This window comes from Mirounga leonina, unplaced genomic scaffold (genome assembly GCF_011800145.1).
Source record: "Mirounga leonina isolate KUSES-001 unplaced genomic scaffold, KU_Mleo_1.0 Mir_53, whole genome shotgun sequence".
Classification (NCBI taxonomy): Eukaryota; Metazoa; Chordata; class Mammalia; order Carnivora; family Phocidae; genus Mirounga; species Mirounga leonina.
This window is the reverse complement of record NW_023270807.1, coordinates 71,271,954-71,285,329: the sequence shown is the minus strand read 5'-3', so window position 1 is coordinate 71,285,329 and position 13,376 is coordinate 71,271,954. Positions and strand designations below refer to the sequence as shown.

At 37.7% G+C, this 13,376-nt stretch overlaps 1 protein-coding gene across 1 annotated transcript; it reads right to left on the bottom strand.

Annotated features, from left to right (window-relative positions):
- Positions 1-98: 98 nt before the first annotated feature.
- LOC118001354 (amine sulfotransferase-like) lies at positions 99-6,762 on the bottom strand. Its single transcript, XM_034991447.1, has 5 exons — positions 6,754-6,762; positions 4,905-5,031; positions 4,099-4,193; positions 1,068-1,254; positions 99-151 (listed from the first exon to the last, which is right to left on the bottom strand). Exons 1-5 carry the CDS (start codon positions 6,760-6,762, stop codon positions 99-101), a joined length of 471 nt encoding a protein of 156 aa, XP_034847338.1.
- Between the last annotated feature and the right edge of the window lie 6,614 nt (positions 6,763-13,376).

Here is a 13,376-nt window from a genome sequence, read left to right as displayed (position 1 = left end):
TAGAGTTTTTTATGATTCTTTTGCACTGATTCTAGTCTTCATTTAGATCCCAGATGAACTTCGAGGGAAAATCTTTCATTTTGCCTTGGAATATTCTGTCAAATCTCATTTTGCTCCACGGTCAAGTGACGTTTCCAGTCTGCAGGGGTACCTAGGAGGATAAGCACATCAACAGCAGGTAGGTGAAGAAATAGCACTAACAGGGTAAAAGTCTCCTCCAGCCACTTTAATCCTTCCTCCAAGCCAAGTTAAATATCTGTTCGTTCTCTGTGGGGTTTGACACTTCACTTTTCCTTATACAAGGATGAGCTCAGAAACAAACTTAGGACTATAATTACAGTTTTACAGTTATAGTCCACTTCCTTAACTGCTAGACTTCCACCAACCACTACCATTAAGTTATTACCTTCTAAAGTAGAAGGAAAAGCAAGACTAAAATACATAAAGAGATTAGAATTTTTAAATACATTTTACTAAATGCCAGGTGCCATCTTGGCAAGGGACATCCATCGGGTAATATAATTCTTCATACAAGCTTATAAGGTGAATATTTCTTCATTTTTAAAATGGAAAAAAAAGAGACCCAAAGATTTTCAAGTAATGAAGTCAAAGTCACAGAGGGTTCCCAGAGAAGGCACTGAGGCAGTTTTACTTCATGACGTTTGAAATGACCTGAAGCCAATTTTTAAATGAAGATTAATAATTTGGCATCTTCAGCTTTCAGATTTTCTTTTGTAAACATTATTATTGGCATTTAAGCCAGTCAGGAAACTATTAAGGACGTGAGAATTGCTTTATATCTGATCTAGTTGAGCAATGGGAAGTGAGAGTGAATGAAGGAAACTTACATTTATAAATCAGGTTCCAGTGTCAGGCTCTGCACTAAAGAACTGTTTTGTTTCCTGGGACACTTCTCGGAGCCATTTTGGTTGGGATTGTCGATTCTTCTTGGGGCCCCAATGATAGTACTAGGAGAGACATGTTGGAAGCACTCCTTATTTAGCTTAGGAGCCAAGGACTCAAGAGAAGTTTCAACGCTTTTTCTTCTATAAACCACTGACCATCACCTTTGCGCAGGAAAATTCTTTCATTTACTTGTGTCTTGACTACATCTTTTAGAATATAATCACAGTTGATTTGTGGATCAGATGCCATGTTCTGAAATGTAGCTTGTTCCACAGCAGCATCCATGTCCTCTTCACTCAGTTCTTTCTCAAAAAAACTGCTAATCTGAAGCACAGCACTTCTGAGATCCTGCAAGAATCGTAGGAGAAACTAGTTGGCGTATGAGAGAGAAATGCATGAGTTACCGCCTAACAACCTTACCACATTGTGGAAAACTGAAGGTGTGGGGGCTTATTCTAAGTCTAAAGTTTCACAAGAATGTGTTAGTTCCTTGTTCCTTCTATGAAAATGGTGGCTCTGGCTGTCAGCTTTGTTATAGCTTCCTACTGCTTTATTTTATAAGGATAGCTCATCACTCATTCGTGCAAGAAACACTTGTAGACTCTCTTATATGTTTCAGAGCTGTGCTAGGTGCTAGAGAAGTTCAAGAGAATAATAATATGCTATTTGTGCTTGTTAAGAGTTCACAATTTCATGAGGAAAGAGTAAAGCAAGTCATTAAATATAATGGGCCCAAGGAAGAAAAGCTCAGTCTAGATAGCTTTGCTGGTGATTTTTGCCAGGCATTTAAAGGAGAATTAACACCAATCCTCCTCATACTCTTCCAAAAAATTGAAGAAGAGAGTAATTCTAAAATCATTTTATAAGGCCAGCATTACCCTGATACCCAAAGCGAGACAAAGACACTGCAAGAAAAGAAATCTGATTTAGGCCACTTGAATGACAGTGCAATTTACAGGAGAAGTAGCTTTTCTTGGAGGTGGTAAATTTTATTTTGGGCATGCTTTGTTTGAAGGCCAAATATTAGACATGAAAATAGGTACATAAAAGACAGATACAATATAGATGTGCTTGAGCTGGCGATTTGGGATTCACCAACTTATTTCCCAACCTGCTCTAAGCTGGTTTACTGTGCTTCATTCCAGGCTTCATGTCACTAGATTTAATGGACATTTTAAACTCTCTTTTTCACTTGACTTTTTGGCAGCCTTAAAGATCTTAAAAAGATCTTAAAGATCTTTCTTAACCCACCTGCTTGGCTTCTATGTCATCACAAATTTCTCATTTTCTTTCTACTTCTCAGACTGTTCCTTTTCTGTTTCCTTGGTGAGCTCATCCCTCTCCACCCAAACATAGTATCCTAAGGTCCCTCAGTAATAGATTCTAGTTCCCCTTCTCTTCTCCCCTCCCCTTTTGTCCCCTTGTTCCTACTTCCTTCTCCCTTTCTTCCCTCCCTTCCCATTCTCAATTTTATCCATGTTCATAGTCTCTGGTTTTTTAAAGATGTATCTATCTATTTAAGAGAGAGAGAGAGAGAAAGTGGGGTTTGGGGGCTGGGGGGCAGAGGGAGAGGGAGAGAGAGAATCCCAAGCAGACTCCACACAGAGCGCAGAGACTGAAGGGCTCGATCTCACCACCTGAGCCGAAATCAAGAGTCAGATGCTTAACCAACTGCGCCCCCCTGGTGCCCCCAGAGTCTCAATTACATTCTATACAGTGATGATGCCCAAATGAATATCTTTGTTATCAGTTATATTCTATACTGTGATTATGCCCAAATTAATATCACTGATATTTTAGCCCAGCTCTTCCTTGACCTTTACACCTGTATTTTCTATTTATTTCCAAAAGTCTTCATTTGGATACTTGATACTTCTAAGGCATCTTAAACTCCATGTGTCAAAACCAACGTGATAATCTTCTCCCTTAACCCTTATCCTGCTTCTGTGATCCCTAAACATCTTCACGAATGACACCATTATCTACACTGATAGATGAACCAGAAATATGGGAAGTGCCCTTGACACCTCTCTTCTTCATTTTTCCCAAGCATAATCCCTTTTGCTCTTTACCTCCTAAATATGTTTTAGAGCTCTGCATTCTCTTTAATCTCAATGATACCATTCTAATCCAAAACACCACTGATTTTCAGTGGATTAGCTCACTGGTCTCTATCCTTCTTATTACTCTTCAAGGACTTACTGCTTTTAAAGATGAAAGAAATCACTATCAGTAACATATCTAAAGACCTTGCACAGTCTAGCTCCCATGCAACTCTCTATCTTAATCTTTTGTCACTTCCACCTTGTTCTTTAACTTTTTCCTTCACTTCTTAAAAGATGTCTTGCACTTTAATGCTTCAGGCGATTTGCACTTTTTTTTTTTTTTGCTTAGAATTCTCTTTTACCGCTCCTCATTTTGTTAACTCATATTTGTTAACTTGTAGTTTTCACGTTACTTTTTCCAGAGAACATTGCCTATCACTTTGACTCTACCAGTTTTCTTCATTTCGTGTACTGATACTGTACCTATAGTTTTCCTTAGTAACACATATCACAGTTTTGGATTATATATACCTGCTGGTGAATACCTGTCTTCCCTGTTGAACTATTAGCTCTATAAATAAAGGGTTTAATCTTCTTTGTCTCATGATTTAGTACCTGTCGCAAGGTAGGCATTCAATAGTTTTTTAAATAAATCAATGAAGACCACACAATAGTGAACTTCAAATGTGCTTTACTTGGTTTATGGAATGTTTTAAGAGACCTTTGATTGGACGCCAACATGTAAACATTATGTAAAAAAAAAAAAGAAAGAAAGAAGGAAAGAACGAACTTGCATCATAGGGCATACATCCACCTCTGGTTAATTCAGCATATTTCAGGGGCTTGTCTGCCCAGCGCTCTGCAGTGCTTTTCTCTTGTTTAAGGTGTGGTTGCTCTAGATATTTGAGTTTGCCTTTATTGCTACAGATGGTTACTTGAAAAAGAATCATAAAAGATGATTGTGTAAAGTGCTAAGAGAACCCTGAGGAAGACGAGTAATTAAAGGATGGCAGGACATTAGAAACCCCCCAGAAAAGCCTGAGAAGTCTTTAGGTATGAAGATAACTAGAATGTAGTTCACTGAAACCAAGATAAGCAAAGGTTTCAAAGAAATAATTAAAAACAATAATAACATTTTCCTCGTTACCTTCTTCATCTCCTCATACATCATGAACAGAATATTGAAGTCATGTCTGTGCTCATACCAGCCTCTAATGTGATCAAACCAAAGGCTTCCACCCACTGTGGGGAACAATTACATGATTTTAATAGAAACCTGTCTTTCCTAAGTATGTAGAAAAGGAGCAATGCAGAATAAAGAAGCCCAAAGTACTAATTTTGAAGATTTCTTTAAGGTAAGCCCACTTCTTTTCTTTACTTCTGCCTCCTGAAAACATGTCTTTATTTCTCTTCTTGTTATCTATTTTAAGATCTCTGGGTAGCAACATTAGCTATCTATAAAGCGACAGAATCTTCTAAGTGAATGAGAGCCCTAACTCCACATTCCACGAGCCTCTTGCATCAATCTATCCTCCCTTGTAGTAGAGTGAAAATTCTATAGCTCTGATATAAGGCCTACCACGAGTCCAGGACAGAGCACATTAACTAAACTCTCCCTGAACATTAACTATTTTAAGACACATGGATCTAGCTTTGGATCTAGCTAGTTTGAACTGCTAGCCCATTTGTGGTTCTCTTACTATCCAGTCAAAATATTTCTTAAACATATGCCTTTGCAACCCTGATAATCCCCAAAGTGGTGCTAGTGAGAATGGAAAAGCCACTGAGGGAAAGATTAAGTTGACAGACACTAGTAACCACTAATGTGACTCTCACATTATTCAATTATTAACCTTCTTCATCTCTGTAAAATATGTCCCCTAAGTTTGAGAGTTTGGTTGAATGGCAACATTGCCTCATAAACATTTTGCAAGACAAAAAATTCATAGTTACCTTTTCCATCTAGAAATCTTTCCATGAAATCTTCTATGTTATCTGAATCTTCTAATACACTCAATGATTTTGAAAAATGAAAATGTGATGTCATAACATCCTTGGGGTTTCTATAGACGTAAAGGATCTGCAGGGGGAAATAATAAAAAAATTTTTTTTAAATGATTTTCTTTCTTTTTTAAAGATTTTATTTATTTATTCGACAGAGTGAGACAGCAAAAGAGGGAACACAAGCAGGGGGTGTGGGAGAGGGAGAAGCAGGCTTCCCAGGGATCAGGGAGCGGGATGCAGGGCTCGATCCCAGGACCCTGAGATCATGACCTGAGCCGAAGGCAGACGCTTAACGACTGAGCCACCACCCAGATGACCCATGAAATAATAAAAATTTTAACAATTCCTGGTTGTTCTTACAGGTTTTATAAAACATTTGCATAGTATTTCATTATATGAATGCATGAAAATTTATTTCATCCTGTTTATTATTCATTAAAATTTAGGTTGTTCCCAATATTTGGCAATACGAAGACTGTTGCAATAGCTAACTTTATTCACAAGTCATTTCACATGTGCAAGCTTATAGGACTAACTTCCAAAAGTGAAATTACTTATTTGTAAGGTTGGTTAAGATTACAAATTACCCTGCATAGAAGCTGTTTCAATTTACCCTCTGTGCGCATTAAGTAACATTTGATATACAACCATTAGATAGCATTAAAGATCAGTGAAAAAAGGAAAAATCAACGGATGACATTGAAAAAAATAATTTACACATAGAAAAAAGAAAAGAAAATAGATTTCAACTTCACACCATACACAAAGGTCATTTACAAATGGATTAGAATCTAAATATGAGAGCAAAACTTTAACATCTAAAAAGTAAATAATACATTACTGGGCTTGGAGAAGAGAAAGATGTTCTAAACAGGAAAAACTTATTTAAAATAAAAATTGATGAATTGGACTACATTAAATTTAAGAATGCTGTTAAAATATACCATAAAGTTGCAAAAGCAACGAGAGAAGCAACACACACAACTAATACTAGATTAGTATCCAGAATATATATAAAACGAATAAGAAAAACACAACGAGTTACAAACTGGGCACACGTCATAATTATTCCACAGAGTAAGGAATAATTATGGTCAACAAATCTATCAAAAAGTGCTTAATCTCATTAATAATTAAGGAAATGCAAATTAAGATCGGTTTGAGAAACCATTTTATAATTGCCATATGGATAAAAATTAAGAAGTCTGATAGAAAAACTTACTAGGAGAAAAATAAGAACTGACCAGTAAAAATATTACTGCTGTTAGCGTAAGCTGGTACAACTGCTTTTTATTTAAAAAATAGCATCTTATGAAGTTGAACATTTTTTTAACTTTGTGGCTTTGCAATTCTATTCTTGGGTGTATGCTCTAGGTAAACTTGTGCAGATATACACCAGGGAACATGATCAAGAATGTTCATAGCAACACGTGTTAGAAGAACAAAATATTGCCATAACCTAGTTATTCAATGAAGAGAAAGCATAGATCTGATAGAATTACTTACACAACTTGTAAAACTATACCGCTTTGAAAAATGATATTGAAAATCAAGAAAAACACAGGCACATGGACAAACCCCATGGAAAAAGAATACAAATGAAAATATGAAGTTAGGTAAAATTTAAAGCCAAGTGATTTAACAGAACAACATATAATTTGTTTGCAGTGAACAACAGAACAGGAATCTTTGTATACTGAATAATATAATAGAAAAATTTAAAATGGCACAGATTCTAATAAGTCTATAAAGATTTTGATTTAGCAACAATCATAGTGGGAGATTTATACACACTTACTTTAGACATGAAGATAAAAGGATTCACAACTAACCTACAAAATTATTTAACAAAATGTATTTTATATGTGTGTGTGTTAGTGCCCCACACAGAGAATATACACCATTTTCTCAGGTAGTCATGGAACATTTGAAAAATTGATCATGTAATTCACCATAAATTTAAAAAATTAGAAGTCTTATAGTACTGTTACCTATTGATAGAAGCTATAATTCTAATAATCCAATGAAGAAGTTAAAAAAGAAAATTATTATTAAACACTTGGGGAAAACATCTTCAAAATCACTTGGACCAATTAGAAAATTAAAATCAAAATGAAGATTATTTAGATATTAACAAGATTTTATCTATAGCTATACTGAAAAAGATTTTCAGACTTGTTAATTTTAGCCATTCTGACTGGTGTGAGGTGGTATCTCGTTGAGGTTTTGATTTGGATTTCCCTCATGCCAAGGGATGTTGAGCACTTTTTCATGTGTCTGTTGGCCATTTGGATATCTTCTTTGCAGAAATGTCTGTTCATGTCTTCTGCCCATTTCTTGATTGGATCATTTGTTCTTTGGGTGTTGAGTTTGATAAGTTCTTTATAGATTTTGGATACAAGCCCTTTATCTGATATGTCATTTGCAAATATCTTCTCCCATTCTGTCGGTTGTCTTTTGGCTTTGTTGACTGTTTCCTTTGCTGTGCAAAAGGTTTTTATCTTGTTGAAGTCCCAACAGTTCATTTTTGCCCTTGCTTCCCTTGCCTTTGACAACGTTTCTAGGAAGAAGTTGCTGCGGCTGAGGTCGAGGAGGTTGCTGCCTGTGTTCTTCTCAAGGATTCTGATGGATTCCTGTCTCACATTTAGGTCTTTCACCCATTTTGAGTCTATTTTTGTGTGTGGTGTGAGGAAATGGTCCAGTTTCATTCTTCTGCATGTCTCTGTCCAATTTTCTTTACACCATTTGTTGAAGAGACTGTCTTTTTTCCATTGGATCTTCTTTCCTGCTCTGTCAAAGATCAGTTGACCATAGAGTTGAGGGCCCACTTCTGGGTTCCTATTCTGTTCCATTGATCTATGTGTCTGTTTTTGTGCCAGTACCATGCTGTCTTGATGATGACAGCTTTGTAATAGAGCTTGAAGTCCGGAATTGTGATGCCACCAGCTTTGCTTTTCTTTTTCAACATTCCTCTGGCTATTCGGGGTCTTTTCTGGTTCAATACAAATTGTAGGATTATTTGTTCCAGCTCTGTAAAAAAAAGTTGATGGTATTTTGACAAGGATGGCATTATATGTGTAGATTGTTCTAGGTAGCATAGACATTTTAACAATATTTGTTCTTCCAGGACATGAACATGGAACGTTTTTCCATTTCTTTGTGTCTTCCTCAATTTCTCTCATGAATGTTCTGTAGTTTTCTGAGTACAGATCCTTTGCTCCTCTGTTAGGTTCATTCCTAAGTATCTTATGGTTTTTGGCACAATTGTACATGGGATCGACTCCTCCATTTCTCTTTCTTCGGTCTCATTATTAGTGTATAGAAATGCAACTGATTTCTTGCATTGATTTATATCCTGCCTCTTTACTGAATTCCTGTATGATTTCTAACAATTTTGGGGTGGAGTCTTCTGGGTTTTCCACATAGTGTATCATGTCATCTGAGAAGAATGAGAGTTTGAATCTTTGCCGATTCAGATGCTTTTTCTTTTTGTTGTCTGATTACTGAGGTTAGGACTTCCAGTTTTAATGAAGAAAGGATGCTATTCTTTGTCAAATGCTTTTCTGCATCTATTGAGAGAATCATATGGTTCTTGTCCTTTCTTTTATTAATGTAGTATATCACATTGATTTATTTGTGGATGTTGAACCACGCTAGAGGCCCAGAATTGGTCATGGCGAATAATCCTTTTAATGTACTGTTGGATCCTATTGGCTAGTATCTTGGTGAGAATTTTTGCATCCATGTTCATCAGGGATCCTAGTCTGTAATTCTCCTTTTTGTGGGGGTCTTTGTCTGGTTTTGGCATCAAGGTAATGTTGGCCTTATAGAAAGAGTTTGGTGGGGGGGGGGAGGGTCCTTCCATTTTTATTTTTAAAACTGCTTCAAAAGCATAGGTATTAATTCTTCTTTAAATGTTTGGAAGAGTTCCCCTGGGAAGCCATTCAGCCCTGGGCTTTTGTTTGTTGGGAGATTTTTTATTATTCCTTCAATTTCCTTACTGGTTATGGGTCCATTCAGGTTTTCTATTTCTTCCTGGTTCAGTTTTGGTAGTTTTTATGTCTCTAGAAATACATCCATTTCTTCCAGATTGCCTAATTTTGGGCGTATAGTTGCTCATGATATGTTTTTACAATTGTTTGTATTTCTTTGGTGTTGGTTGTGATCTCTCCTCTTTCATTCATGATTTTAGTTATTTGGGTCCTTTCTCTTTTTTTTTAAATAAAACTGGCCAGGGGTTTATCAATCTTATTAATTCTTTCAAAGAACCCGCTCCTAGTTTTGTTGATCTGTGCCACTGTTCTTTTGGTTTCTATTTCACTGATTTCTGCTCTAATCTTTATTCATTCTCTTCTCCTGCTGGGTATAGGCTTTCTCCAGCTGTTCTTTCTCCAGTTCCTTTAGGTGTAAGATTAGGTTGTATATTTGACACCTTTCTTGTTTCTTGAGAAAGACTTGTAGTGCTATATACTTCCCTCATAGGACTGTCTCTCCTGCATCCCAAAGGTTTTGAACAGTTGTATTTTCATTTTCATTTGTTTCCATGAATTTCATTCTTCTTTAATTTCCTGGTTGACCCATTCATTCTTTAGTAGGATGCTCTTTAGCCTCCATGTATTTGAGTTCTTTCCAAATTTCCTCTTGTGGTTGAGTTCAAGTTTCAAGGTATTGTGGTCTGAAAATATGCAGGGAATAATTCCAGTCTTTTGCTACTGGTTGAGACCTGATCTGTGACTCAGTATGTGATCTGTTCTGGAGAATGTTCCATGTGCGCTTGTTTGAGGATGGAATGTTCTGAATATATCTGTGAAGTCCATCTGGACCACTATGTCATCAGTTGATCTTATTTCCTTGTTGATCTTCAGCTTAGGGGATCTGTCCATTGCAGTGAGGGGGTTGTTAAAGTCCCATACTGTTATTGTATTATTATCAATGTGTTTATTTAATTTCCTTATTAATTGGCTTATATAATTGGCCGCTCCCATGTTAGGGGTATAAATATTTACAATTGTTAGATCTACTTGTTGGATAGACCCTTTAATTATGATATAGTGTCCTTGCTCATCTTTTATTATAGTCTCTGGTTTAAAATCTAATTTGTCTGACATAAGGATTGCTACCCCAGCTTTCTTTTGATGTCCATTAGCATGATAAATTGTTTTCCACCCCCCCACTTTCAATCTGGAGGTGTCTTTGTGTCTAAAATATGTCTCTTGCAGATAGCGTATCAATGGGTCTTGCCTTTTTATCCAATCTGATACCCTGTGTCTTTTGATTGGGGCATTTATGTTTTATTTTTTATTATGTTATGTTAGTCACCATACAGTACATCATTAGTTTTTGATGTACTGTTCCATGATTCATTGTTTGTGTATAACACCCAGTGCTCCATGCAATATGTGCCCTCCTTAATACCCATCACTGGGCTAACCCATCCCCCTACCCCCCTCCCCTCTAAAACCCTCAGTTTGTTTCCTGGAGTTCATAGTCTCCCCCTCTGATTCCACCCCCTTCATTTTTCCCTTCTTTCTCCTAATGTCCTCCATGCTATTCCTTATGTTCCACAAATAAGTGAAACCATATGATAATTGACTTTCTCTGCTTGACTTATTTCACTTAGCATGATTGGGGTATTCAGCCTATTTACACTAACTATTTTTTTTTTCAAAGATTTTGTTTATTTATTTGAGAGAGAGCGTGAGCACAAGCAGGGGTAGGGGCAGAGGGAGAGGGAGAAGCAGGCTTCCTGCTGAGCAGGGAGCCTGATGCGGGACTTGATCCCAGGACCCTGGGATCACCACCTGAGCTGAAGGCAGACGCTTAACTGACTGAGTCACCCAGGCGCCCCTCAGAGTAACTATTGAAAGATATGAATTGAGTGCCATTGTATCACCTGTAAAGTGACTGTTATTGTATATTGTCTCTGTTCGTTTCTGGTCTATGTTACTTTTGGGCTCTCTAGAGGATCCCCTTTAATATTTCTTGTAGGGCTGGTTTGGCGATCACAAATTCTTTCAGTTTCTGTTTGTCCTGGAACCTTTTTATCACTCCTATTTTGAATGACATCCTGGCTGGATAAAGTATTCTTCGCTGCATATTTTTCTCATTTTGCACCCTGAATATATCATGCCAGTCCTTTCTAGCCTGCCAGGTCTCTGTGGATAGGTCTGCTGTCAATCTAATGTTTCTACCCTTATGAGTTACAGATCTTTTCTCCTGAGCTGCTTTCAGGATTTTCTCTTTGTCTCTGAGATTTGCAAGTTGGGGTGTTGACCTATTTAAATTGATTTTGAGGGGGTTCTCTGTGCCTCCTGGATTTTGATGCCTGTTTCCTTCCCAGATCAGGAAAGTTCTCCACTATAATTTGCTCCAATATACCTTCTGCCCCCCCTCTCTCTTTCCTCTTCTTCTGGGATCCCAATTATTCTAATATTGTTTTGCTTTATGGTATCATTTATCTCTCAAATTCTCCCCTCATGATCCAGTAATTGTTTCTCGCTCTTTCTCTCAGCTTCTTATTCTCCATCATTTTGTCTTCTATATCACTAATTCTCTCTTCTGCCTCATTTATCTTAGCAGTTAGAGCCTCCATTTTTTATTGCATCTCATCAATAGCGTTTTTCATTGTGACTTGATTGTATTTTAGTTCTTTTATTTCTCCAGAAAGGGACTCTCTAGTGTCCTCTATGCTTTTTTCAAGCCCAGCCTGTATCTTTATAATCATTACTTTGAACTCTAGTTCTGATATCTTACTTATATCCATACTGACTAGGTCCCTGGCAACCAGTACTGCCTCTTGTTCTCTTGTTTGAGGTGAGTTTTTCCATCTTGTCATTCTGTCCGGAGAAGAACAGATGGATGGGAGAATAAAATACTAAAATGGCAACAGCAAGTACCCCAGAGAAATATACACTAAACAAATCAGAAGAGACAGAAACTGAAAAAAAAAATTTTAATTAAAAAAAAAAAAAGAATATTATCAGAGAGGTGAACCAAACAGAGCAATACACTGGATCCTATGTGTATTTTGGTCTGTTTGTTAGAAAACTAGATCCCAAAATTATAAAGAAAGAAAAACTTATATATGTGCAAAAGTAAAATTAAATAGGTGAAAGGATAGAATGCAACTGTAAAACCAAAAATTAGAAGTAAAAAAAAAAAAAAGAAGGAATATAAACAGACAGGTGAACAGAACAGAGCAATACACTAAATCCTGGGTGTACTTTTGTCTCTTAGAAGAAACTGCATCCCAAAATTATAAAGAAAGAAAAACTTATGTATATACAAAAATAAAATTAAATACATTGAAAGGATAGAATGTAAGTGTAAAAATGAAAATGAAAAAAGACTTAAAAGAGTTGATAAAATAAGAAATTGGTTGAAAAAGGAAAGAGAAAAAAATTAAAATTGAAAGACTAAAGAATCATGGGCAAAAAACCCCAAGAATTCTATATACAATATATTTTGCCCTAGTGCTGGAGGTTTGCAGTTCTGTGTGATACATAAACTTGGTCTTAGCTGGGAGTTCTTGCTGATCTTCTGGGGGAGGGGCCTGTTGTGCTGATTCTCAGGTGTCTTTGCTCCCCCCCGCCACCCCGCAACAGCACTGCCCTTGCCAGGGGCCAGGCTAAGTAAGCAGCTCGGATTGGTCTTTGTGGCTTTTGTTCCCTGAAGGATCTCCATGTGCAGCTTTAGTGGATGAGAATGAAATGGCAGCCTCACAATCTCCAGCTCTAGAGCCAAGATCTTGGGGCCACACTCCTCAGTGAGCCCTCAGGGAAAAGCAGCAATCACTCCTGTCTCCCTGTTCTCTGTCTGCTCTCCATGCTCCCCCAGCCTGTGAACCAGCATTTCTATCTCAGACAGGCAACCCCATTTCAAGTCTCCAAACCCTACAGACTCTTGCAGTGCGCTTCTGCGCCACTCCTCCTGGGGTAGGAAGGGGGTGTCTTGCCAGCTCTGTCATTTATTGAGCCCCTGCTCAGAGAGCAGTGGTCCAACTCTGCAGTGGCTTTTGGTTTATGGCAACCCCGAGCTGAGAGCCCACTCCCTGGCTCCGTCTCTGCAGCCGGCTTCCCCGCTCCAATACCTGAGAGCTCTGCTGCACTCAGGCACCCCTGGTCTTCCCGTGACCACGAGGATCCTGAGACCACACTGTCCCAGTGAGGGTTCCGCCCCCACATAGCAGCCTGAATGATGTCCCTTACCAGAAGAGACCTCTAAAAGTTCTGATTTTGTGCTCTGCTGCTATATCACTTTCTGGTAGCAAGCTTACAGAGGCTCCCTCCCACCGCAATTTATCTTCCCATATATCACCTTGGACTCACTTCTCCGGACCTCCTACCTTTGCAAAAAGTGGTCACTTTTCTATTTGTAGAGTTGCAGCTATTCTTTTCTTCAATCTCTGGTTGAGTTTGCAGG

Excerpts from the sequence above, each read along its gene's own strand:
- LOC118001354 (XM_034991447.1), bottom strand. Across the intron at positions 4,194-4,904 it reads AAGATTTCTAGATGGAAAAG|TGGGTGGAAGCCTTTGGTTT; the intron begins GTAACTATGAAT and ends TGTTCCCCACAG. Across the intron at positions 152-1,067 it reads AAGAATTTTCCTGCGCAAAG|GTACCCCTGCAGACTGGAAA; the intron begins GTGATGGTCAGT and ends TTATCCTCCTAG.